Source organism: Pagrus pagrus (genome assembly GCF_965226575.1).
Source record: "Pagrus pagrus genome assembly, chromosome: 15".
NCBI lineage: Eukaryota > Metazoa > Chordata > Actinopteri > Spariformes > Sparidae > Pagrus > Pagrus pagrus.
In genome coordinates this window covers 8,663,904-8,691,782 of record NC_140199.1, presented here as the reverse complement: position 1 = coordinate 8,691,782, position 27,879 = coordinate 8,663,904, and the positions used below count along the sequence as shown (strand labels likewise).

Genomic DNA, 27,879 nt, shown 5'->3' with positions numbered 1-27,879 from the left:
CCAGACATCAGCAGGGCTTCAATTCAACACCAATCAGAAATTATTATGCATTAGTTTAATTTGATATGGCTCCATGTCCTGCAATGCTAACATTTGGCAAGCAAAGACGATAAAACAGACACAAACTTTCACACGGTTCTTTTCTTTTTACATAATTCTTCGTCTTTTCCTTATTTATTTATTCATTTATCCACTCATTGAGCCAAGTGTCAACCTCCTCTATCCTGAGGGGAGAAACAATGCAAAAAAAAAGGGTGCAACCGCATTGAGAGAGCGCATCGTCATCATGTTTCACTAAAGGACGGCTTACATGTGACCCTGCTCGCCACCTTCCCGCCTGTCTGTCAATACTTACGTGTGTGTTTTTGGAGATGGAGCGAGAAGAATCGATGTCACACCCTCACATATGTAGCGTCCCCTCCTCCACACACGCAAATCTCAAGGGGTGACTGACTGCAGAAGTGCTTTGTTTTGTCTCAAAAAACGCCCAATTAAACTATCATATCAATCCACATTTCAGAGAAATCAATAAAAGTATCTTACCACACAAAAAAAACAATTAAATCAACGACGCAATCAGTTGTGAAATGAAGAAAGAAGCACTGACACAATTTAATAAAAAGGATTTGTATTGTTTGTATTGTCAAACTGCACTACTGCATAACATACACAATACAAGTCATTTACTGACTGTACAACATGCCATTATGTTTTTTCTTTTTGATAATAATAATAACAAAAGTGATGACTATATATATGTACACAACTCTGTTACAAGTTCAACTCATCACTTGTGTCCAGATAAACAGCACTGACCGACAAAAAAAACAACTATGGTCGTCTTCATCTAGGGATCTAAAAACCTTGATTGAAAGAAACACAGTCAAAACACATCAGCAGAATAAAGTACTGTTCCCACTACGGCCGAGATTCGGTGATAAATGCAATAAATTAAACAAGAGAACAATGGAGGAGTTCGAATGTCACCCTTTGAAATGTGGGGGAGTCTGATCTCAGATGCCACCGCGCGGCTGAGCATGCCTGTCGATTGTATTTCTCGTAAAAAGGAGGAATGTTCATCGCTCTGCTCTTTCACTCGTCCATCCGTCCGTCCGCCTCGTCCTCAGTACATCCCAGTGGTCTGCAGGAACACTCTGCCCTCTGAAATCCACACAGAAATCCAGATTAATAAAACAAAAACATCTAAACTCCCTTCAATGGAAGACAGATTCTTATGGTAGACCACAGGGACCGGAGAGAAAAAAAAAATCCTGCACGGTATTAATGTATTCATATAAATATTGAACGAGGTCTTCTACAACCTTGACCAAATCATTAATAAAAGATCATTATTTGGTAAGGCCCGGTTGAAAGTGTTTTTCGGCCCCTGATCCCTGTTTTTGGCGATAAAACTTCCTGGCACAAAGGAACCACATCCTGCCCTGCTGTCTGACAGACAATTCCCCTTTAAATGATTTATTACTGGGTGTTAATTATGCAAATGATGTCCAAACAAACTCGTCACGAGGACAATTAAGACAGCCGTTAATTAGTGGCCAGTTCTCTTCTTGCTTCACTGACATTCAATTAAAAATTGCCTTTGAACAAGCACACTGTCTGCTACGGCGGCCCTGGCACGGCGCGGAGCAGAGGTGGGCAGGAACCATTGCACTCGTTTGACGAGGCCAAGCTACAGATCACGGCCGTTTCTTTTTCTGTCTGTTTAAGATGTTACATGTGGGATTTTCTCATTAATCTGTCCCGGTGAAGACAATAATGTTGGCGAAATAAATAAATTAAACGCTTGTCTCCATTAAAACGCCAGCCCCGGTGAACTGCCTCACGCTTCATTTGATTTTGTTCAATTTCTCAGGAGCAGTCTCCATGTGAAATCTTTGAAAACCCTTCCAGTAGACTGGTCAGTTAAGCATCAGAAGGAGGGAGTAGGTGAAATAATGAAATCTGTTGTCCTAGCTCAGTTAATAGGAACTAAATAAATCCCCAGCAGAAGGTTTATCGCTGTTTATTTCACAATTCTTACACAAAAAATGGCATTTTTTGACGAGAATAACAAGTAAATAATGCCCACAAACTTGTTGCAGTGCCTCCACAAATGTTTTATAAGAGCTGGACTCGAACCTTAAAGTCTGACACAGACTGCATTAGTCTAAAACTATCTTGGTAAGATATTTGAATCAGTTTCTCACATGTGTGACACAATATATCACACTTATTCTGGCATTGTCCAGTAGTAGTAGTGTCACATATTTAATTGGTTTTCCAAACGATACGGAGCTAACTTGGCCAGTGTGTAATTTGCCGATATTTGGTTGCTCTGAGAAGGTTGCAGCTAAAAAATTAATATCACTAAACTGGAAGTCTCCATCGCCCACCATGTCTCAGGAGGTGGCTCAACAAGATGCTTCCTGTTGCCAAGAAGGAACAGATTGGAGTTTACAAAACTATTTCAGAAGGTGTTGAAGCTGTTTTTGACATTGCTTGATGAGCCCAAACTCTATAACTCAGGAGTTTTGCTGCTATGTTGTATCTTTATTCTATGCAAACCCTGACTTATCCTTATTATTATGTGCCAATCGAAAGTTGGGTAAAGTTTTCGCAGACCACAAAGAGCCCAATCGCGCGTCAAAGGTGTAAATAACATCTTATAAAATCAATTTGGGACTTTGGTCTTGCAGTACCAGCTGTTTGGAGCCATTTTATATTTTATTTCTGTTGTTTTTTTTTAATGTTTTAAAACAAGTCCCCATCTACATCAGCTGTTTAGGAGAATTCTGCAACACTCAATGTTTTCGGGCGAACTTATCCTTTAAAAGTTTAATGTTTCTGCTTTTATATTGCATTTATATTTCCTACTCATAGATAACAGAGCCTGGCACACAAGTAAGAAAATAAAAATATATGAAAGCTCTGTAATGAGGTTGTTTGTCTTAATCTCCTTTGAGTTGTCATTTGGGGACAGAAACATTTTAGCAGTGACAGCAGCTTTTCTGCTCCAGTCTTTTCTGTGTAATAATTGCACAACACTCTCACTGGTCAGAATATGAGGCTGTTTCCACAACACAGTTTGTTATCTGGACAGCTGTACCTTGTACTGTTGCCTTGGTGTCCAGCCTGCTGGCATCGTGGTTGCTCCCGTCCACGTCCTGGGTCACGGATTCTGTGTGAGGAGGGGCTGCTGATGATTGATGGCCTGTAGTTGGGTCGTTAATTAGTAAAGACACTTAATTAGAGGCTATGTTGCACTGAATGCTTGGCGACATCCGATATGAGAATGAGGCTGTGATAGCTTTAAGCTCGACTCTGAGTCGAAGCGGAAATAAAACATTTATAAAGGAGTAGTGTGTGTGTCTGTACCTGTGTGTGCGTTGGAAGTGTGCAGCAGGGTGTGCTCTGCCTGGTCGCGGAGTTTGACCTCCTCCTCCAAGGCCTCCTGAAGTCTCCTCTTATTCCTCTTTTCCTTCTTCAGGCGCTTCTGGATCAGAACTAAACAGAGAAGAGGGAGAAGAAGAAGAAGAAGAAGAAGATGACAAAGGATGTCAAAAAAGGTTACAATCTAATTATTCAAGTGCTTCCAATATTTTTTAGACTCAACTTCAGCTGAGTCATTTATTGTATAAATTATCATTCTGTCTGGCCTCCCTGTTCCCCGACCTCTTTGGATCTTTACATCAAGAGATTTGAGGGACTTTGAACTTATTCATGTAATTTTAATAATATACACATTTAAATCACATGTTGACCTAAATAGCTCTGTTCTCCAACAGTAATCACTGTGTTTGAGTGAGTGTTTGGTCAGTAACCCATGTCTCTCCTCCCCTCGTTCATGAAAGTTTCTGGTATCCCTGCTGACTTTATCCAAGCAGGACAGAGAACTCCATGAAGAGGTGTTCCTGTCTGCTCATCAACGCACAGAGAGCAGGATCCTCCTGTTTGCTGTAATGTCTGGTAATAAAAGCTTTAAACTTCAGGGATCTTAGTTGTTAGGGACATCTCTAGTTGTGTTGGTTTGGTTGAATGTGATATTAATTTTAGAGTTTGGGATAAAATCCACCACAAGTTACAAATGTGTCCCTCTGGTGTGACTTCATCTAATCTAGTCCCTGATTGGCAAGTCCTCTCGCCGGGCGTTTGTCAGCAAAGAAGTTAATTAGATCACCAGTGTTTAGGTGTAGAAGTCAGTGGTTATGAACACATGATGGAAAATGTAACTCTGATAGTTTTGAATGGTAGCTCTATATGGGAGGGAGGCAACACCCCAATCATCACTTCCCAACTAGAATATCCAAGGAAAAAACTTTAACACTGACTGAGGGTTTATTTTGCTGTGTCTGTAAAGTCTACCGGATTGTTTTGTCCCAAGATGCTGCATGTGATTCTTGATGCGATGCGGTCTGTCTACCTCTGTTTTTCTGCTCCAGGCTAAGCTGTCTCTCCAAGGTCTCCCTGAGCTCCCTCTCTCGGACCAGCTCCATCTTCAGCTCCGTCCTCTCCAGCTGGTCCTGCTTCTCCTGCGCCCGTGCGTTCTCTATGGCAACTCTCAGCAGACCCTGCTTGGAGACACACAGGCGCACATCAACAGGTTACACGCTGATCTAAAGCCAGGAGAAATGAGATCCCCGACTTCACCTAATCACCTGATCCTGAGTAAATATTTCTGTTGTTTCTGGCACTTCAACAAAGGCAGTGCGATTCTCAACTTTCAAGGTGAAATTGATTCAAAATGAGCCAGTGTATAAAAAAGGAGAATGTGAAACCACATCAATGTAAGAGCAAAAAGATCACAAAGACTTTGACTCTTCCTCGGGCAACGTTTAACTCAGGTGAAAAATTCCTGGATTTACTCATGAATCATGATTTCTGCCATCACATCGGGGTTAGACGAGGTTACAAACATGTTTTCCCAGCCAGAGACTGCTTTCTTTTATCGTGACTCTGCCGTAACAAAGACACGTAAAATCTGAGAGGCAGGTCGGCACACGCCCGTCCCAATTACTGCACATCCTAAATGTCTGCCTCGTCTGCTATTTATCATTTCAGGAAATCCCAAAGAGTGGCTCATATCTCCCTTCCTATTCATCTCAGAGTATAATAATAATAAAGCCCCGGCAGAGCCTCACCTGGATGTTCGTGAGCAGGGTCTCTATGGAGGACAAGCCTTCCGGGAAGATGAAGGGAGTGTGGTGGAGACCTGCTGGGAGCTTCTGTCCTGCAGGGTAAGATACCCTCTCACAGCTCTCCCTGCCTGACGGGGGTTTCTGGTAGACTTGTCGATCACAGCTCTCCCTGGTTGTGTGAGCGGCCAAGGAGCTGTTGTCTGGAGGGAAGAGAAAGACATTTTGATGTATAATCAGTAAGGTCAATTTTCTTCTGGTTGAATCAGTTCAACACAAAAGGGCTTACAGTTTTCATTTGCAAACATTTTCTCATTGTGAACAAACCCATGAAAAGATCAGAGTCAACTGTGAATTTATCCAACTACAAAGCGTGTTCTGGGTGGTCAAAGCCTCATACAGCTGAGGGTTGTCCCCGGTATAATAAAAGGGACAGTTCACACATTTTTCCTCCTTCTTTTCGTGCTTTTCATCCATAGAGAAGTCTGCCTCCTCTCCAATATAATCGAACTAGATGGCTGGAAGTGTGCATCTACTCATTGACGAGAGTTTCGTGCTTGTGACACCGCGAGATGTAAACGTTAATGACGTTCTCCCCGGCTGAACTGCAACGTCTGCTAGCGTTCTTAGCTTATTTAGCTACAAGCGTCAATGGACACAACAATGAGGGCAAAAAATGCTCGATTTTTAGTAAAAGATAACTATAACAAGGCTGTTACAGCATCTTTGGTCATTTACTTCTGACCAATATCATAGGAGTGAGAAAAGGCGGGTCTATGCGGGCACTGAAGCGGTGCACGTTTCAACTCGAGAGCAGGAAAGCAGTTCGTACCGTTGTATTAATACTGCGAAACATTTATATTAAAATGGTGTGAACTGTCCCTTTAAACAAGCCACACTGTTGCACTGGGCAACATAGTGCCTCACTACTCTGAACATGGGTATTGTAGTTTTTCCCACACACACCATTCTGCTGTCCGATATGTAAACATTTGGTCTTGTTTAAGTAACATCTGTTAAAAACTACAGCTCCCAGTTTTAGAAAAAACATTATTATAAAAATCAGAGTACATATACGTGACCTGTTTTTAAAGATGTATGTCTTCAGTGGGAACAGATGAGCGCCACAGACAGGGCAGGTAACTCAGAAAGTATTCAGACGCGGACTTATTCATTGTTAGTTTGAGTCTTTTCTTGGATTTTGTTGACAATAAGAAAAACACAGAGCGATAGCCTTTAATCAGTATAAACACAGTACAGTAGGGGGCTTTGCTTTCTTTTCTGAAATGAAGTCAATGTCAAAATGAACATTTTAAAAGTCACTTGCTCTCTTTATCTTTTTCTTGGTAATATAACTTTATAATCTCTGGTGTTTAAATGTTGCATCTTTACATGACTTTACATTCATCTGGCAGATGAGAAACAACAGAGATTTATTTTCTCTTTCTTTACTCCTTCCTCTACTTTGAAAGTACCCTTTTGAAAAGCACTATTTAATTTAGGTTTCTTTCTTTGTGTTACTGACAAATGTGAGCAGTCTAAAGTACGAACTCTTTCCTGTTTATTATACCGTTTCCAAGACTTCAGGTGTGACGTTGTTATAAATAAGCAAACAGCTCCTCATTCCAGTGACAGTGTGTGAACACATTTCTGTAATTTATGGCTTACTAACACATTTATTTAATTTCTTGTAAAGATATCAAGCCCAACAGTAAATAGGCGTGTACACTAATTACTGTCTGCATGTAGACATACGCACAAGTCCTGGTTGCGGCTTTTGAAAATGTGGTTACCCTTTATTAGATGGCACTCTGCCTATTGATAATGCATCACAGCTTGACATCTCCCATAAAAACAGCTAAGAAGCTGCATTATGGATGACCATCTGTTTGTAAACCTGAGAACTGCGTGTTCCCGATTCGTGACAGTGGGGGAGATGAAGATTAGCCATTTTCTGCATTTTTTTCCCTCCACATCAGGCAGTTGCTCACTTTATCCGTTGACTGTCATCCGAGCCACTGAGGACGAAGACGTCCTGGGAGTCCGGCGGTTATTGGAGCAGAGACGAGTGCGAACGTGCGATGTGATATCTGGCACTTTTCTCTGTCTGTGACAAATGACAGTGTTTTCTCCACTTAGCTGACCACAGCATCTTCGGCTCCAAATCCACCCACCTCCCCTTCTCCGCCTCGGCCTCACGTCTTGGCAACTGTCACATTCAAGGTGTTTCACAGATGAGAAGCAATACCCCCCCCCCCTCCTCCTCTTTCTCCCTCTTTCTTGCTAAAAGCATTGCTCTGTAGAGAAAGGTAATTAGCAGGTGCTGGCGAGCTCAGCGGAGGGCATCCAACTACACTCCCGTGGCTCACATACAGACGCACACACACATTCGTAGCCGCTGAAGTGCGCAGTCAGCAGCGTGGGCTCCCCAGGCTCCTTGGATGTGACTGATCCTTTATTGAGTTACTGTTTTACGCCTACTTTACCTCACACTCACACACACGTTTGGCATAAATACACACACACACTGACACACGCTAACACACACACGCACACACACACACACACACAGCTGCCAGCTCGTTTGATCATTTACCCATCTCCCTAACCAAGGTCACTGTCTGTTTTTCTCTTTTCTCCCAACTTCATCTCTCTTATTCCTCTCCCACCCGTCCCCAGGGCTAATGAACTTCACCACGTGAAGACTGCCAGTCAGCGGAAGAGAAAAGGAGGGAGGGAGGGAGGGAGGGAGAGAACGAGGGAGACAGAGAGAGAATAAAATTCTGCTGATGTTTGGTTAATGGGAGTGAGGTGTCAGGGATGGCCTCTGATCTTTGCTGCATGGATACGTTGTTCAAAGACCACTGAAACAGCACACACAGCCAAAACTGACTCACATACACACTCAGAGATTATCATACAATAGATTGATAGAGTGACAGCGCCCGAGTGCTCTTTGAAACTCCGCTCAATCCACAATAAACCTATTCTGTGATGTTGTAGGTCAAGTACAAAAGCCTGCAATCCAGCAAATGTACATGTGTTTCATTTGCATGCAGCAAAAATCAATTGGAAATCAATTGCATAAATGCGATGTGTGATGCATGGCATTCACGTTGCCGGTGCCATCACTGCTTTGTCAATATATTCACAGATACCTGACAGCATCTGAAACCTTACCTGGGAGGCCTTTGTGATTTTTAGATTCGATTACTGAATAATGTGATTCAGTATTAGAATACATTTACACAGGGCGCGTGCACACACATACAAACTCTCAGCTTCTCTCTCCCTGTCTCTCGCTGTGGATTTCTGCTGACTGTTTGTCCTTGAGCAGTCCTCATTAAGCTAATGCAAACCTCCCTGACAGAGAGAACCAAACAACTGACGTTGCAGCGCCGTGGCAACGCGGGCCCTAACGACAGGGAGGCGGTCGTTATGCAGATGAGGTCCAGCTGAGAGCGCGGGAGGCCGCCTGGCTCGTTAGGCCGCGGCCCGGCAAATGGCTCGCTAATGTAACACTGCTTCCTGGTCTAATGGAGCCCTGTTTTGCAGAATTATTTGTCTTTGCTCTCTGCGGGAAGCCGAGGGGGGCCACCGACAGCGAGGAGGAGAAGAGGAGGAGAGAAGTGGCGAGACTGTGAATCCTTATCGACCTGTTACTGTGAGATCTCTTCCCTGTCAAACTGTTGGAAAGCCTCTCGCTTTTAAAACAGATAGCGTTAAATAAACCATCGCCACAAGTGTGAGTATAAATGATGACAAAGACGGATGGATTGGCTGGAAGCTGAGTGCTTGTTGTACTGTATTGACAGACTTTGGGTAAAGGAAATTGATTTGTCCGAGAAATAATCATTACTCATGAATAATCATTGAATGATTAATGACCACAACAAGACATTTTTGGAAAAACAGCAAGAACTTGACCTTTGAAGTGAGACTGACATTGTCATTCAATAAATGTGTAAATTACTTCTAAAAATAAGACATCTAAATACGAGATAAGAGATCTTAATTTGTTTCCGTTAACCCAATGCTGACCCGAGCTATACAAACATAAATACCTCTGTCGATGTGGCCCCTCTTGTTCTCCTTGCTGTGCTCAACATCTGTCTCTCGGGCCCCATGCACCACACCAGGGGAATGCGCCAACACATTGTGACTTGATGACAGCCCGTTGTCCTGTGGGTCTGGAGGGAAAATAAAAAGTTAAAATGGTTATAAATCGCTCACAGGTTTTGTTACAGCTGAAACATGCTTCCACTACCTGGGCAGATCACACAGGTGAGTACGTACGTGTGGTTTCTGCAGTGCGCTCTGTGTGAGACGGTGAACTCGACACACTGCTGCTGTGATTGGATGACATCTGAGCTTCCTCCAATGAGGGAGAAGGGGAGGGACTGTCGCGCACTCGCTCCTACCAAACCAACCAAAAATTATTATCGTGACAAAATCTGTGCAAAACATACAAATACATTCAAAGACAAAAGGCAGTTACAGCTAAGCCAGGCTAACGTCTGTTATCTTTTAGCTAGCTGAAATGGTTTAGCTGTTTTTCTTTATCATATAGATCTACTAATATATACTACTCTTAGTTATGATAAATGACTTACCAACTTCACCATGTTTTTTTTCAATAACGTAAAGAGCTATGAGTAAAAAAAGTACATTTAGTTTTGGCTAACACTAGCCTGTAGCTATCTTGCCAGCCAGCTTGATACAGCTCTTTTGCTTGGCCTGCCTTGTTGTCGGTGTCTTCATTCAGAGAGCGACGTCTGGCTCTAAAACAGGTATTTTCATTTAATTCTACATTTTGTATGGCATAATTATTTTTGTATAGAAAAATAGCAGTTACGTTACTGCTACTCTCCTAAGTGAGGCTAACGTCAGTTATCTTTTAGCCAACAGAAATAGTTTAGCTGTTTCCTTCTTCAGCATGTACTACTGTCTCATTTATTTATGATGGAGAAGAAACTGAATTACCAAAATTATCATCCACATTGATTTTTTTTAATTACAGAGAGAGCTAAGAGTAAAAGAAAGTACATTTAGTTTACGCTAAAGGTTAGCCAGTAGCTAACTTGAGAGCTAGCTTGACATAGCTCTTTTGCTGAGTGTTTTTCACAGATGTTCTACATTTTAATAATTATTTATTTATTACAATAAAACATCTTCAAAAAAGTTTACATTTTATCCAATGAATGTAGCTGTGTGTTTGCTTTGTGAGGCAGAGTAGCGTTATCCACTTATCAAGAAAATGATATTCTTGGAAAAAGCTAGTACATAATACATGATGTTGCATTCTTTGGTGTTTACAGGAAAAAATTGTTGCTTGTTTCAATAAGTGTCATAAACAATCTTTGGGAAGCAGCCCAGTGTTTGGAACACAATGGTCTGCATCATTAAAATTATGACAGTACTTCCTCTGATTGACAAAGACATGCTGTAATACTTTGTAAGGACTGACACTACATAACATTTTTGCCAATATTCAATCCTTCCAAAACCCCCTCCAATCAATCTGAAGAGTGAAGCAACTAAATCAAAGGCCTGTTTTGAAGCAAAGTGACCAACTTGGCTAGGAAGGCTGGAGTTTCTGTCTGTATGCAGGATATCTTTTAAAATCTATAAATAGATATGTTTGTGGAAGGAACAACTGATTACATTCTGGTAGTGATCCAGAACTTGGATATCCATCAGTAGACAATTACCGGTTTAGAGCCATAACCATTGGATGAAAGAGAGATAGAAACTTGATTCTAGATTCTGTAAAAATGATCAAAATATTGAATCATCTTGAAATTATCAAGTTAAAACCAAGTTTGTGAAATTATGAAACAACACATTTTTATATCACGAGTTCCCAAATGTCACGTGGACCAAAGCTGGCTGGTGGTCAGCTCCACCGGGCTGATGGGCCTCTGAGTTCACCTTAATGACGGAGGTGGGAGCCCTGGCAGGGGGCTTGGCGTGGAGATGCGCCACATTGGCCATGCTTGCCAGCGTGTTCAGTCGGTTCATCTGGCCCATGGCCATGGAAACGGAGGCCGGCGCCAGGCTGGCAGGGATCAGAGGATGTGACATCATCATGAAGGGCAACTGATCAAGAACTGGTGGGGGAGAAACAGAATGAAATAGAGATGTATTAAGGAGAGACAGTACAGTAGAGTACAGTATTCATACATGGCAAAGGTCAGCCCAGCGGCTCTGTTTAAAGGCCGTCACTATACTTGCGCCCAACATGAAACAGGTCTCGATTCATTTCGCTTCACTTGTATTTATCCATCACAACTTAAAGGCCTTCCTCTGCTCACTGGTGTGTATACTGAACTGAAAACCCACAGTGTCTCTGGATGACAGGACTGAAACTGGGCACCGATATCATCCCTCTGTGATGTCAATATCACCTGGATGACTGCTCTGCTTCTAAACCACGACTCGAAAATATGTGTGCATGTGCGCCTCGAGGGATGTCGAGTGTGGAAAAAGACGAGCACGGGAGGAGAGAGGAAGAAAAGGGAGGGAAAGTGAAAGACGACATGACTGAGAAACACAAAGATGTAAAGATAGCGATGGCCTGAATATGTTGAAAAATGCGTATCATGAGCATCACCTGCAAAAGCACGACTCAGCCTCTTTGGAATTAAGACAAACTGGCCAACTTTTCCTTCAATGCCCCGGTGTTCTTGACGATAATCCAACACGGTTCAAACCAAACTCTTATTATCTCGGCCAATCTGTTGTTCGCACTCCTCTATTTAAGACAAGCATCCACTATCTTTAAACAAAATCCTTCCTCTCAACAGCACCCTAGTGGGTTGTTGCGGTCCCTCTATTCATGAAACAAACAATCCTGTTGGGGGGGAGAAAATGACATAAATATTTATCATTTAATAAAAGGAAAAACAAAAACAAAAGAAACACAGGGAGGAAGTGGAACAAAAGAAGCTGATGGCAGTCCTGGTGCTGGGCCAGCAATGCACGCCGGGTAATTATAAACACAAAGGAAAAAATCTTGGACTCTATTCCACACAATTGTCACAAATAATAGAACGAGTGCATGGAAACAAAAAAAGGCTATCCAAAGAGGAGAGATGAAATAGAACAAATAACAGAGGGGAAGGAAAGAAAGAGGGAAAAAAGAGAAAGAAAAGGCAAACTAAGAAATAAAGAGTGAGGCGTTGACTTTATGAGTCGGGCTCGCTGGACATATGTGCAGTGCTTTGTGCATTTGGCAGATTAGTCTCTCACTTGCCCAGAGCAGAAACCAATCCAAACAAAAGATCTGTCTGAATGGAGCTAAATAACCAGATGCTCCGACAATCAACTAGCAGCCAACTCCAAATATTAAGCCTTGGTTAGAGACCAGCGCTCCACTTTTTTGTCACTCACCCCTCCTCCCCTCCAAAACCCCCAACCCCCCTTTTATAATTTCATTTTCCCTCTCATTCGCTCTTTCTTCTTAACGCTGTTTTTTTCCCCCCTACTTCTCTGCCCTCCCATCACTCTCTCTTATGTTTCATTAAAAACATCAAAAGTCAAAGTGCCTCTCTTATGTTTATCCAAACAAACCATTACTGTAAACAAACAGTTACTGTAAATTTCCCAGAAGATCTTGTTAAATGCAGAAATGGCTGCTCCCTGCTCTTCCGCGGCCCATAAGGTGTCACACTCAGCATTTGTGAGTGTGTGCGTGTGTGTAATCCGAGATTGCCTTTGTAGTGGTTAAAGCTCTGGTAGGGGCCCATCCTTCCCATAAGGCCGTGGGTGGCGGTATGGAAAAAAAACACACATTGTGCTTATGTGTGTATGTATGCCTGCGCTCTTTGTGTGTGTGTGTGTTTCCACTTGACTCTATCATTAACAGTGATTAAGCTTTACAGGTTTATAATGGCTGGTGGTAACCATGCCACCTAACTGCGCACAGATGCTGGCAGTCGTAACCGAGAGTATACAGTGGTAAACAATGCTTAAGACTGGGAGTGTTTACAGACACGGGTAAAGAAAAAGATTTACTACGCAAACACACAAGAAAGAGTCGACGCCAAAAACAGGTGGGCTTATAATAGAGCTGCAACGATTAAAGGGGCACTATGTAGTTTTGTGTTTATATTTACAAAGCAAAAAATGTCAAAGATTTGGTCTTCTGGCTTCTTAAATATTAAGGATTTACTGCTTTTCTTTGTCATTTATGATTATAAATGAAGAATCTTTGGGTTTAGGATAAAAAAAACACTTTAACGATGTCACTCTGGGGAATTGTGATGAGCATTTTCAACATTTTTTGACATTTTATAGGCTAAACTGACTCCAGTCTGTGAGCACTAGACTGCGACACACACACAGCCACGGACTAGCAACCTGCACCTAGAATCTGATGCTGCTTTTACTTATTATTTTATTTATTTTATTGAATTTGTTTTAATTATTAGCTTTCATTTAGTTGTCTTTGTTCTATATTCTGTTTCCATTTCCATTTCTTTTATTAAATTAACAGAGAGAAGCCAAACAAAGTTTCTTTGTACCTGGACCTAAAATCTGACTAAATGACTATAAATACCATACAAACATATTGCACGTGCATGTGTCCTTTGAATTTCTGCAGAACAGAAGGACACACTCCTCTTTTTCATTTCTGTCCTAAAGCCTTGCAGCACGAGTGTGTGTGTATGTGTCACAGGTTGATAGCGTATTCCACACAGGCCTCCATAAGCCCTGTCATCTGTCTAAACACACTGATGTCGCTTTAACCTGTCGATAACAGTGGGGGCGGTGCGTCCGATCTTTTTTCCCTTCTTGTGTGCGTGTCCGTGTTTGCGTGCGCGCGTGTGCGTGCGTCCGTTCCGCCATCGATTGTCCAGCATTTGTCGTTTGCATTCAGGATAGTGAATTAGAGAGAAGACTATTGATCTGGCTTCAGCCTCTCATCTTATTCATCTCTCTATCATCCCGGTGTGTGTGTGCCGGCGCTCCACTTTCGCTGCAAAGCCAGGGAACGTTTGCAGGGGGGAGCAAACGTCTGAATAAAAAAAATTATACCTGCACATGTAAGGGATTCAACTCCAAAATGAAGTGATTCTGTGCTTTCCAGGGACAAAGCGACTTAGCTGTAAATGAGAACACGGCTTACTCAGCTCTGAAAAGCGAAGACTTTGTTCCAGTAAATCCTGAGGTAGTGTTACTCAGTATGACAGGCCAACACCATGTTGAGCATGAGTAACAGAGCTGGTTCGGGTCTGCACTCTCTTGATGTGATGACTAATATGTACTAATGATCTGTCGGCAACGGTTTGAGGCCTTGGAGCGGATGACCAACATGTCATCGAACACCACATGAATGCGAACAAGTCAGAAGCTGACGTAAATATTCAGCTTTTATCATGAAAAAAATGGCAAAAATAAAAATACAGACAAAAACATCTGCTCCTGATGCTTTGATGATTTGGATTACCTGCCCCGGATGTCTTTTTCTAATTCCATCTGAAGAACTGACTCATCGCTGCTGCAGTTTGTTTTTTCATTCACAGCCTCTCAGAGGAAACACACGAGCAGCAGATGTGATGTCACATCCTGGTTTTAATCAGCTTGCTTCAGCTGGTGCACATAAACACAGCTGCTCAAGTTGTATTGACTTGGCATCGCAAAATGTGTACAAACAACAACGGCGCGACGTGTCATACGACCGTAATTAAACATCTCACATTCTCCCACACGTGTGCGTTGACGGGACGACTCACCCAGTCCCGGGTTGTGGTCGCCGTTCTCTCCGTTTGGCCCGCCGTGATGTTGGTTGCTGTGATAACTGGCCATCGCCTCCAGCTTGATCTTCTTGGCCAGGGCAGACAGATCTGAGAGAGAGAGACAGATATAGAGAGGGAGAAAAAGACGGAAAGAAAGAAAGAGAAGGAATCAATAAGAGCCAGATCAATGGCCCCGGTGGAGGATTAGAGCAGTGGGTAGGCAGGAGGTTGTCAGGGGAAGACAGAGGCCAGCCATTCATTCTGACTGCACCGCTGCACTGGCCATTTAGTCTGCCAGGGAATCAGCGGTGATAGGAACAAGCCAGGACATTCATCTCTCCCACACAGGGACATCACATCCCACAGCAGAGCACACAGGACGACACTCAGCGTCTTCAGCAGCAGCTCCACCTTTAAGCCAGAAAGTGTTTCTTTATCAGTATAAATTAGGAGAAAAAAAGCTAAGATACTTCTTAATAGGGGTTGTGCACTGTCGCATGATACGAAATGGAGAGTGACAAAACGTGGCAGGAGGGCTGAGCCACGTTTTAATTTGTGTCTTGAACCTCAGAGGGTAGTTTGACCCACAGAGCAACCTTTAAAACTCTATCTTATGCCGCAGAAAATTAAATATCTCATGCACTAATGCAGACAAACACAGTGAATTATTAAAGTTGGACGAACCACGCAACTGTGCAAACACCAGCGAAGGAAATGCAAACAAACCATAAGTCTTAATTTCCTGATCTTGGATACATCGAAACATTTGCAACAAACTGAGCTGCTGTGTGTTTTTTTTTTCCTTTTCTTCTTTTCCTACACAACGGTTGTCTGAGGCGAACCGTCTGTCCGTCCAAGACAACCACAACAAATTGCTCCTTTTCTTCTCATCTTCTCTCCTTCTCTCTTCCTGCTCTCCTCCCATCCCCTCTCCTTACTTTACCTTTTCAAATGTCAGCATCACAGCGGGACATAAGCCACCGTGTTGCTTGTGTGTATGTGCGAGTGCAAGAGGGCGAGAAAGAGAGACTAAGGAGGATCACATCAAAGATTTCCCCTGCCTTTTACGCTCAAATGTCCTCCCTCTCGCTGCCTCTTTCTCCCCCTCTCATGTGGCCAGTTCTAATCAGTGGTGCTGACATTGCCGCCGTGCCCTCTCCTTTGGTGGAAAAAGACTCTTTTCCCACTGAGAAAGATGCTCTTGAACACTCGACGCGTACACAACGCACACATGCACACTCACGCGCACACACTCAAGCACCTTTGAACAGTGAGAGGAAGCGGCGCTAACAGAAAATGGCTTCTTTTGAGGCGGGGAATGAAAAGATCAGGTTGCAGTGAAGAGCACAAAGCCAAGGGCAACTTTGAGAGCGGCGAGGTGCCAACAATTACTTTTCTGCCTTTCTATGTGCTGCGCACACACACACACACACACACACACGCACGCACAAACACACCACGACAGGGACTCAAACACACAACTGTTTATGACAAGAACAAGCAGCACTTTGGCCTTTAGCAGGCAGTTGACTAAGACAGACTCTGACGTTACAAATAACAGATTTTCCCACATTTTTGCTCATGTTTTCACCTCAAAATAGATTAATTATCCTAAAACTTAATTTCATCCTTGAAGAGACAATTACTGGGTTTAAACACAACAAAAAATGAAACATGTTTCCAACCCTGCTTGTGTTTTTAAGCAAATTTTTTTAAGGACATTCTGAAATTGGCCTGAAGATGATAAATGTTGCCCAACTGATCAAAAGGCCTTTGTGTATTTATAATGCAAGAAAAAAGACCAACTTGCAACTTAGGAGTTGTTTCTCGCGTGTCAGCAGCGTCTATGCTAATTTGATTAATCAACACGCAGGTCGCCTCCCAGAACCCAGCCTCCTCATACTATCGATGATGGGTAAAATGTGTCATTATGAGGGTCTGCGGGGAAAGTAGACAGCCGCGCCATCTTGCATGTTTCACTTAGGCGACCCGTTCTTTAATTAAACTGATGGGGTAACGCAGCTAGTTGCCAGGTCATTGCTTTCACCCTCCCACAGCTTGAAAAGAAAAGAAAATTTGAACTTTACAAACAGCTCCTCTGAGGGCTGAAGCAACAAGATGACACTAATTCGCTCTCGGAGCCAAAACAGGGACTTCTTCTGTGACTCCTGTACTGTTGTGAAGAATACAAACCTTGACCTTATGAAAATCTTGTGAAAAGGGAGAGCGGCTTCCCCGTTGTAATGAATCTTTAATACAGAACACACTGGCAGGTGAACCGGATGGAAAGATGTTTTAAAGTTTAATGTGATTCTGGTTGGTCCCTTTTTATTTTTAAGATTAAACTATATTTTTTGTTGAAGAATAATTCTAACATATTTTACTTTGAATTATTTGAAAATAGTGTTTTTATTCACTTTGCAACACTTATACGAAAATATAACTGTAATAGTGGCAGTAGTTTTAGTGCAGTATTAGTAGAATAAATGTGTATTTCAAAAAAGTTTTCTAAAGTGAACAGCGCAAAAAATATCAAATTATCACATTGTGTAGGTAGTCTCTCAAAAAGCAGATCAATGATATATGTTCAATGATACATATAATTAAGTTAAAATCTTTATTAAAAGGAGTAAAATATATTTTTGTTGTCCGTATTACTTTTCTTTTGCTCAATTTATTCTGATAAATACATTTTTATATTTCCACATTTTATCCTTTGCATTCAAATGCTGCATATGAACTCTCAACTGTATTTTCCCTTGTTATCCTCGTTTCAACTTTATGTTCCTAAAATGCCATCTGGTTGAACCACAGGCTCTGATGCGTCGCTGGCTGATCATCATCATTGATGAGGGTGTGACTATAACACTAAGCGGATCCTTTAATTGGCCTCCTTAGACGCGCAAAGGAAAAAAACTTCTGTATATAGATTTGCTTTATTTATATGCAGAGTGAGGGCACTGAATTTTTTGTGTCTCTGTGATTATAGAGAACATAAAAATATAAGAAGCAGAATAGAAGCAATAAATTAGAAATTTGTAGTTCATAGTTAGTTCGCTGTTAACAAACAATGAAATGCTCTTCAAACCATTTATTAAGCAAATGTTTATTGTAAAGTTGCAGCTGATGTTTACAATACTTTGTAAATGGTTAATAAATGCTGTGTAGTTCACCTATAAACATTATTTGGCTGGCCACAATAAAGTTGCAACTGATGTTTATAAGCCTTTACTATTGCTTCATGAGTGGTTTATTTTTGTTTTACTAATTAATTGTAAAATGTTAAATAGTTATTATAAAGGGTTACCAAAGCAGAGAGTAAGGAACTAGAATCTGTCAAAATTAACTTAAATTAACTTAATAAACAACAAGTACAACTAAGTATTTCTAAAAAATTATGCTTGGGATAATAATAATTATTAGATTCCAGATGATGTTTAGTGTTTCAGTGCTCCGATGTAATTTTGGACAATAAGGTTTATTATATCTAAAAATTATTAAAAAGTTATATTTATATTGCATGAGAAATGATTCCTCTCAGTGTTATTTCAGTGTCTGTGTGTGATATTGTTTCTCCAGTAAACATACATATGTACTGTATGTTCGTGGTGAGGCCTGGGTGGTCACCTGCAGGAGGCATGATCCCAGCGTGTATCAGCCCACTGTGGGGCAGCATGTGGTGAGTCCCGCCCTCTGTCACACTCTGCAGCCTCTTGGGCGGTCGTCCTGGCCTCGAACTGCAGGCAGAAAAACAGAAGCCAACATTAGTCATTAGGAAGTTTAATGCTCGACTCGGACTCACGCTGAGCCTGAGATGGGTGGCCTGGTTTGAGAAAACTGTCCTTCGCTCTGTAAACCTCTGATCCTGCTGAGGTGTCAACAAGCAAAAACAGTGAAACCTGACCGGTTCCAGGAAGGCTGCTGTACTGCAAATCTGACCTCCCTGTGGATACGAGCAAGCAAAATAGGAGTTTCCCTATGGCATCAATAAAGCACCTCATTACTGTTCAGCTTACTCATTCATTTGTTTGCTTATTAAATGTGTTTGCTCGCCTCCTTCCCTCTCCATCCTCCCCTCACTTCTTCGTCATTCATTCCCTTTTTCCCGCCATGTCACAAATTTCCTCAATAAAGGCTGTGACTACAAGCAGATTCACATGGTTTGATTGAGCCGGGCATGCTCAATCAATCCTGGAGGAAGTCTGTGAAAAGCTGTCAGACATCACTTTGGCTCTGACTAAACGGTGTGAATGTCCTGACAGGGGAAATGACACGGGCCACATCAGGCTTAATGACAACCAGCGCGGCTCATCTCCTTTCATACCAGTCTGACACTGGACAACACGAGTCCGTGGGCAAGTGAGTGTGAGCACATGTGTCTGTGAAGCGATGTTAAAAGAAAAGCGGAGATGTGGAGGGTGTGATAGTAAGCAGGAGGCTGATGAAAAGGGAGATGGAAGGACAGGTGAGGCAGAGAGAGAAAAGGTGGGAGAGGGAGAGAAAAAAAAAAAGAGGGTGAGATAGACTAGCAGCAGCAGCAGCTTCCTAGCGTGGGGTGTCTTTGAGCAGATTTTAATTAGAATCTAATCCAGCCGTCATTAAGGCCCCATAAACGAAGCTGTCAGTCAGGAGATTAATGGCGCCTCATTTGCATATTGCATATAATTCATCAATTACCCAGCAGAAAGGACCAATCCCCTGTTGACACACCCACTGGCTGAGGAAGGGGGGGCGAAGATGGAGAGAGACAAAAAGACAGAGAGAAAGATTGTGTAGTCACTAACTGTGGGAGAAAAACAGGTAGCTGGCGTGCGTGTGAGTGCGAGTGTGTGGCGTGTGTGTGTGTGTATGAAGTGTTCAAAGGTTAATTTGATGAGCCGATGAGCTCCACAGTTCCTGCCCTCGGTTTTAATGAGTTGTTATTATTGTCTCTTATTATGGGCCCAGACCGACTGGGATGTGACAGCTGACATCAGATATCACACACTTAGACACACACACACACACACACACACGTACACGCACACAGGCACGTAGACAGCGCGGGGCACACACTCAGGTAGACGCACGACATGACAGACACAGAGCAGGAATGTGCAAGAAGGGATGACGATGTGAATGTGTGTGTGTGTGTGTGTGTGTGTGTGTGGAGGGAGTGTGTGTGATTTTTTTGGAGGCGGAGGTGCACTCACATCACACACACATTTTTTGCTTTGCATATAGAGCAGCATACTGTGCTTAACAAAAGCAGGAAATGTATTTTTAGGACTCGTGTTTGAAGGTAAAGCAACACAGTTCCACGGCAACTGATGTTGAAACACCTCAAATGAACAAAAACACAGACACACACACACACACACACACACACACACACACACACGGACACAAATGCAGAAGCAAACACCAGCGGGGGGAAAATAAAACACATAGAGACCAAAAGACTGTGGTTGGTTTTTACTGCAGCCACTTCCCTTTCCCTTACTACTGTTTATTTGCACACACTAATTAATGGCCTGTGTGTATGTGTGTGTGTGTGTGTGGGTGTGTGTGTGTGTGCCTTTGTATATGTAGCATTTTAGGAGGCATCAAGAACTGGAACCTAATTTTGTGTTTAGTCTGCAAGTGCGTTGATACATCAAAGTGACCCGTGGAGGGAGGTCTGTGTGTGTGTGTTGTGTGTGTGTGTGCATGCGAGTGTGTTTTTGTGAGTGTGTGTGTGTGTGTGCGTGTGAGGTTGGAGAGCACCGGTTCCCTGAGGTAGGATTAATGAAAAAGCCTTTCATGGAAAAGTCATCAAGCTGAGGGGATGGAATGAGAGAGAGGAGGGGGAAGAGAGAAAACAGTGCATTGTGTGTGTGTGTGTGTGTGTGTCTGTGTGTGTATAAGGTGTGTGTAGAGGAGGGGGTGTATGGCTTATGACCTCTTTGTCTCAAACTTTAATTAAAATCTCACCCAGACGTCCTCCCTCATGCCAACGCTCTGGCCACACACACACATGCGCAAACACACACACATTATTTTTCTTTCTTTTTTTTTTTTTTTTAAAGGGTACTCTGTACATCGAGTTCTGCCCTCCGAGCTTAGCGTGTGCGTTACCTGAAACACGAAACGGCAAACATGGCAGCTGGAGCTTAGCACAGGTGGAACAGAAACAAAACATTACAAAGATGACAGATCTCCCTCTCTCTCTTCCTCAAACACACACACACACACACACACACACACACACAGACGGGAAAGAGAAAAGTAATGAAAGAAGAGGAAGTGTTACAGTCAAAACAGTGGAACAGCTACTGGCTTGAAGGGACTGAGGTGCTGATAGGCAGCAGCTGTGTGTGTGTGTGTGTGTGTGTGTGTGTGTGTGTGTGTGTGTGTGTGTGTTTATGTAAGTGTAGGGAGAGAGAAAAAAAAAAGACAGGACTAGCTCAAACAAGATTTTGTTTGGAATATATTAGCGGCGGTTTACAGCTCCCATGCTCCCATCCTTTCAATCTGCGTTCATCACGCGGGTTTGTATTCGCCGTCACGGTCCGGTTTGATAAATCATATCGTGGTCGTCGCCGCCGCAGCGCGCAGGAAGACTTATGCAGCTGGTTAGGGAAGGCAGGGGAAAGATTGATGTTGTGATCTTCCTCTCAGATCGAGGGCTGAGAAGCGTTATGCGCCATTGTTATTAGGGAAAGCCTGGGTGATGATGTCATGACAGAAGCAGGCAGGACAACACACACACACACACACACGCAAACGCACGCATGCGGTGACACACACAGGACGTTTGATCATGGCAAGAATCTGATCTCCTGAACTGATACCGCCTTGCATTCCTCTCCCACATTCCAGGGTCAAGACGATGTCAAGAGTGTGTGTGTGTGTGTGCAAAAATGTGTGTGTACTCCCTTAAAACCTGTCATAGGGGAAGACATGGAGGCCCTCTCTATCTCATCCTGCACGTCTTCTCTATAAAACATCAAAAGAGTGCGGAGGTTAAAGTTGAGCTAATCAGCCCACCCTCACACACTCTCACACACTCACACACACACACACTGAGGGAGAGAGAGAGCCTCCTCCCCTTCATCTTAACGCTGCTGACTTTGACAGTGAGTTATGGCATGGCAGTGGGGCTCGGCTTTGAGGAGTCCACCTTCCCACCACACACACAAACACACACACACACACGACACTGGCTTACCGCTGCCAACTTGCACAGTCGAGGTTTGCCACAGAGAAACACAAAGAGTGGGTTTTTGTTGTGCTCGGCAGGCCGCTTTGACTCATTTATCATTCATCGTTTCATTTAACTAACGTTTTTTTTTCCTTTATTAATAATTATTCCCCGAGTGTGAGAACGGCAAAGAAACACGTGTGAACCGTGTGTGTGTGTGTGTGTGTGTGTGTGTGTGTGTGGCCTTAAAGAGTCGGTTAGCCTAATGTCTAAAAAATCCATATTTTCCTTGAGGTGTTCATCTTTGATGTGCAGAGATTTTAAGTTTTCTGCTTCCACCCCGACACAGTGGAAGTAAATTGAATTGTATTAGTTATATTTTCAGCAACATCTTGCTCCAGACTTGGTGGAAAATCATCGTAACACAATGTCAAAAGTTTTCACTGGACTTTTCCTTCTGGTCCGAACACCGTTACCTGTCTGCTTGTTTTCTGTTCACCATGGACCCTGTTTGTGTAAAGGCAAGGAAAATGCTTTAAAACCCCACAAACAAAAATCCAATCGCCTCCATTTTTTTTTAGGTTGGAGGCAGGAATCTTAAAGACGGATATCTTAGAAGAAGAAATGTAACAAATGATGAACTATCCTGTTTTTAATTTAGAGGATCTGTACCGGTTTCAGGAGTTTGTGTGCACAAATGCTCAAACCATGTGTTGTTATTAACGCGTGCTTTGTTGAAAAGTAACCCAGAGTTCTTGTACCTCGCCACATTACGCGTTCTTTTATGCAGCGAGTGGGAGGTGGCATTTGTGTGTGTGTGTATATATATACCTACAGTATGTGCACCTACACACACACACACAGTTTGACCTGAGCGAGCTGTTTGATGTGTGCTCCTAACAGAGAATGAAACTGTTCCTTTGTGAGGGAGAAAGAAAAGGACGGAGGATCAGGTTGCCTCCTACACGCCATGTTCTCTCTGTGGAACTAATGTCATTTAGCAGCAAAGCCAGCAAACGCACAGGCGTGACCGTGTGAGTCTGTGTGTGTTGGGAGATGACACAGAGTTAGTGTGTGCGTGTGTGTGTGTGACGGTGTGTGTGTTTGTGTGCCACCTATGCATGAATTATAACTAGGCTTTGACTGAGGGTGAAGTCGGCCCTTCTTCATGGTTTGATGAGTCAGTGGTCAGGGTGGGTGTTTGTGTGTGTGTGTGTGTGTGTGTGTGTGTGTGTGTGCACAGCAGGAGTAAAGGAGTGAGACAAAGAGGAGAAGGAAAGACAATGATAAACAGAGGACATTTTCTTAACCTTTTGCTTCAAAAGATTTTGTTTTAATCTTTAAAAAAGAACCAAATGAATGAGCAAAACAGCCAAAAGGATAAACAGCAGGGATCCATGTACAGCGCTCTGTTAGTCATGTTTAAACTATCAGACAAGGCTGTTATTTCTCCTCCAGCCTGTCTGACTGTACTGGACTGGAAAATAATAAGTGATGGCTGTCTTAATCAGTAACAAAACCCTCACTGAGCCCTGACGCTGTCAGAGAGCGGCAACATCACTTTCACGGAGACGTCTCGTGAAACTTTTAGCTTCACTCGGCCAAGCCTTCCCGCTTTAAACCATCTCGAGTCGCACTTTCTCACCTCCATCCCCACACGAGGGATTAGCTAGAAACTTCTAATGCACGGTGATGATACTAATGGCCACCACAGCACATTTGAAGCCCTCAGACAAAGAATCGCAGAAGTCGTTTGAAGATTTCAGACGAGTGATGTTTCCAGATCTCATTAACTAAAGGCTGTTTGAGTGTTGTGTGGATAATTAGAGACGGCGGAGGCTGTGTATTTTTCGGCGGTTGTAGAACAACGTTTCCCATTAACACCTGACACAGAAGAAATCCCAAAGCAGCCAGAAGATGCATCTGGATTTCGTCTCGGTTGGAGGGCCTCGAATGCTTTAAACGCAGGTGTTGGAGGGCTGCTTCTCACAATAGTTTGTTTCTGGTTTTGCTCAACAAGTCAAAGCTTGTATCAAACGCTAACACCTGCTATTAAAATCAAAGATAAAGAAGAGCACCTGGATGATTTGATCTATATGCGGGAAACATAAAGAAATGGAAAAAAAAAGCTGGGTTTTTTTGGCGTCTATCTGCACACATCTTGACACATCCTCTATCTGAATTTAATGGCAGGTGTAAATTGGATCACTCGTGCTCCAAGGAGCGGGGATTAACTATCAAACAATATAAAAATTCCCCAAACTAAGGCTAATCCACACTCCTCCGGATTGAAACCCATGCTGTTGCGAGCATGTGGTCGGCACAACAGCAGACTGAGGCTCCAGGAAACCACAAATCCCCGCCAATTTAGCCCCTTTATCCAAAACATCTCTGTGGCGCATTGGATTGATGACCCATGTAGTTGGTCACCAATGGTGTTCTGCAAAACAGCTCATTTACATAATCGCATCATAAATACCGAGAATTCATTTAATCATCTCCTCTGTTCTGATGCTCTGGGCTAAAGAGTGTTGATATGATAAGACAGCGAGTTATTAAGGAAGGAGAGAGAGTGGGGAGGCAGAGGGAAGGAGAGAGAGCAAAGGGATCAGTGAGTGAGTGAGTGAGCTTGTCCTGATTTAAGCTGCCGCTTGGGGCCAAATGAAAATTAATTAATTTCTGTGAAGAATCAATTTCTCAGAATGACAGTGTCAGATTCAATGTGTGCGTGTCCCTGTGTGTGTGTGAGAGTGTGTGTGTCAGGGAGACAGTGAAAGACGGTGCATGTGTGTGTGTGTGTGTGTGTGTGTGCATGTCAGAGAGAGCGAGAGATCACAGCTTGAGATAACATGACAAACTTTTGAGAGTGTTTATTTTTAAATGGGATTACTAAAATTCATTATCGTCGACACCATCGTCTCTATCGCAGCGTTTATCATCCGTTCAAATGGTGATTAGTGACAGGCCTGGCGGCACTAATGTGGCAAATAAAAAAAGGGGGTTAACTGGACCTCCAGTCAGTCATCATCAAATGGTGTAAAACCTCAAAGACGTACAAATCAGATTTTCAGACAGAATAATTTATGGAATATTCCTTTAACCTTTCTGTGAGACCTTTAATTTAGAGGACTCTCATGCAAATATCAGATTAAAGCTAGAAACATCATTTAAGGCTGCAACTTATCATTTATCATCACTCACACTCAATCTGAAATATTGATTTTTGGGATGCATCATGGAGGTTTTTGTCATGACCTGCAGACACTTCATACAAAAGTCACTAAAATCCTTTAAAATTCACTGGATCTTGAACCCCACCTGCTGGGTCACACCTTCACCACCACCACCCCCCGTCTCCCCTCTCACCTTGCGTTGGTACAGTCGCTGTAGAGCGTCTCGAAGTCCTGCCTGGAGATGAGTTTGCACCGGTTCACCCCGGGCTGGATGGCCCCGAGCCCCCGCAGCACCCGGACCTGCTCCACGTTGCACACCACCGGGGCAATGTCCAGCCGTTTCAGCTTGGTGTAGACGGTGTGGAGTCCGCCGACCAGGTGCTTGAGAAACACGTCGAAAGCCTGCGGCAGGCAGATGAGCTCCGTGTCTTTCACCGTGAACGAGGCCAGCTTGGCACCTTTCACCTCCACCAGTTTGCACTCGTTGTTCTGCGGCGTGCTCTCCACGGGCGACGGGGTGGCGTACACGGGCTTAGCGCTGCTGGACACCGGGGCTCCTCCGGTCTTCAACGGGGTCCCGTTCGGTAGTAAGAGGTCCGCTCTGAACTGGTGAAGCAGCGCCGGGTGCGCCACCGGAGGAGCCGGCGAGGAGGCGGCGGAGGTGGCCGCAGGTGGCGGGGAGTTGGTGGCCGGAGAGACGGAACTCGGCGCCGGGTGGTGCCCGAGCGAAGCGGCGGGGAGCAGAGCCGGAGCAGCCGGAGTTGCCATGGTGGTCATGTCCGAGGGACAGGAGCACAAAAGTAAACTTCAAAGTCAACTATTAATACAAAAAAAAAAAAAAGTTAACTTGTGCACAGCGGCTCTTCGAGAGGGGAAGTGCGCATTGAGTGTCAGCTACCCGAGGAGGAGGAGAAGAAGGGGGCAAAAGAAGAAGAGGAGAGAGGACAGGAGGAGAGCAGGGTCCGACCGTGTGTGGAAAAACAGATCACATAGTTGAGTCAGAATGAGAGGAGGCTTGTCTCCGAGCTGGAGATGCTACTGTCACATTATCATAAAGAGGAGGAGCATGGACGTGTTTCTTAGAGAGTGAGAGACACGTTCACACACAGGGAGAGAGAGAGAGAGAGGGGAGAGAGAGCAAAGATTAGCCTACATAAACTTTGGATAAGCCTATTTATGAACGCCTAACGAAAAAGACACTTTGATATTAATGCTACTGATGGGGCTTAGTGTGACTGTGGCAGTCACTCTATCTTCTTTTATAACATTTTTTTTTAAATGACGGTACCACTGTCATCTTCCCACACCGCTGAGTGGGAGAGAAAGTTGTAAGATTATAACTGTGTCATCCTTGAAAATGCTCTGATCTGATAACTGAGGTGATGTGTCCTGAGAGCAGATGTTCCCCCATGTCTACATAATAGCTCATGTAGATAACATCAGAAAGAGTGTCTTAAATCTGATTATAGAAGAGTACTTTGCAAAAAAAAAAGAGACACAAAGCTTGTTTATCAAACCCAAACACTGTTTTTTTTTTTTCTGACACCCACATGTCAAATCATAGCCGTTTATACAGAAGTGCCAAACTCATCTCTCTGGTTTGATTCTCTCTGGAGCTGTTTTTTGATTCAAAATCAGACTCAGATTTTTGTTGATTTAAGACCGTGATGGTATGGAGTGCAAACAACAACACAATCACGACAAAACAATGGCATTCAGTAGGAATGAAGTGCAGAATAAAAATCACTCGAAACATCCTTTAAGAGGGCACCTGATTTCCACCTGATACCTGATTGCTTCTCTAGCTGTAGCGACAAAATTAAAGTAAGCATGGACGTACTAGGAGCCTTTCCCTGTGTTTCACTATGCTTGCTGTCTTACCTAAAAAAATAAAACTACTGGTGTTACAAAGAAAAAAGACCATTTCTCCTGTCCACGCCTTTATATGAAAGTATGTCACATTTAAAGAGACAGTTCACCCCAAAATCAAAAATACATATTCCTCTTGTGCTATTTATCCACCTAGATTGTTTTGGTGTGAGTAACCAGGTCATAATAAGCAATATTGCTGTTGAGTTTTTCATTTTATTTATTTATTTATTTTAACGTTTTGATTACCACAAGCCAAATTATATTTAAGAGAGGGCAGACATCTCAATGGTGATATCTCCAAAACTCAGCAACTCACACCAAAACACTCTAGATGGGGAAACGGCATTAAAGGTCCAATTGGTAAGGAAGTACATTTTTTAATCTTATTCCCAACAAATACAGACGCTTTGGGATTGTAGGTCGGGTCAGCTGCATTCCCAAAGCGTCTGTATTTGAGGAGTGAATGAGACTCAAAAAACAACTTTCTTGCAAACTGGACGTTTAAAGGAGAAAATATGTATTTTTTGATTTTTGGGGTGACCTGCCCCTTTAAATGTCATGTAAAAACTTGGACAGGAAAAATTGTCTTCTTCTTCTTTGAAAGAACAGCCATTTTATTTTTGAAGGTAAGAAAGTAAGCTCAGTGAAATAGAGGGGAAAAGCACCTGCAAAATTACCAGTACATCCATGCTTAATTTAATTTTGTTGCTACGGCTAGATAAGCCCCCCGAAAAAAGTAAATCGGGTGCTTTCTTAAAGGACGTTTGACCTCTGTTCAAATAATTTCTATTCTGCACTTC

The 27,879-nt window shown here is 43.0% G+C and overlaps 1 protein-coding gene across 2 annotated transcripts; it reads right to left on the bottom strand.

The window, feature by feature from the left end:
- Positions 1-606: 606 nt before the first annotated feature.
- On the bottom strand, positions 607-26,232 carry dachc (dachshund c). 2 transcript variants are annotated; one of them, XM_084374812.1, is made up of 11 exons: positions 25,401-26,232; positions 18,500-18,609; positions 14,870-14,980; positions 11,064-11,242; positions 9,429-9,549; positions 9,197-9,322; positions 5,139-5,335; positions 4,421-4,568; positions 3,376-3,504; positions 3,107-3,211; positions 607-1,161 (listed from the first exon to the last, which is right to left on the bottom strand). In XM_084374812.1, exons 1-11 carry the CDS (start codon positions 25,982-25,984, stop codon positions 1,124-1,126), a joined length of 1,848 nt encoding a protein of 615 aa, XP_084230938.1. In that variant the 5' UTR covers positions 25,985-26,232; the 3' UTR covers positions 607-1,123. The 2 variants fall into 2 exon arrangements, with proteins under 2 accessions (XP_084230938.1, XP_084230937.1); XM_084374811.1 differs by having other exon boundaries at positions 608-1,161; positions 4,421-4,571; positions 25,401-26,231.
- Positions 26,233-27,879: the final 1,647 nt, after the last annotated feature.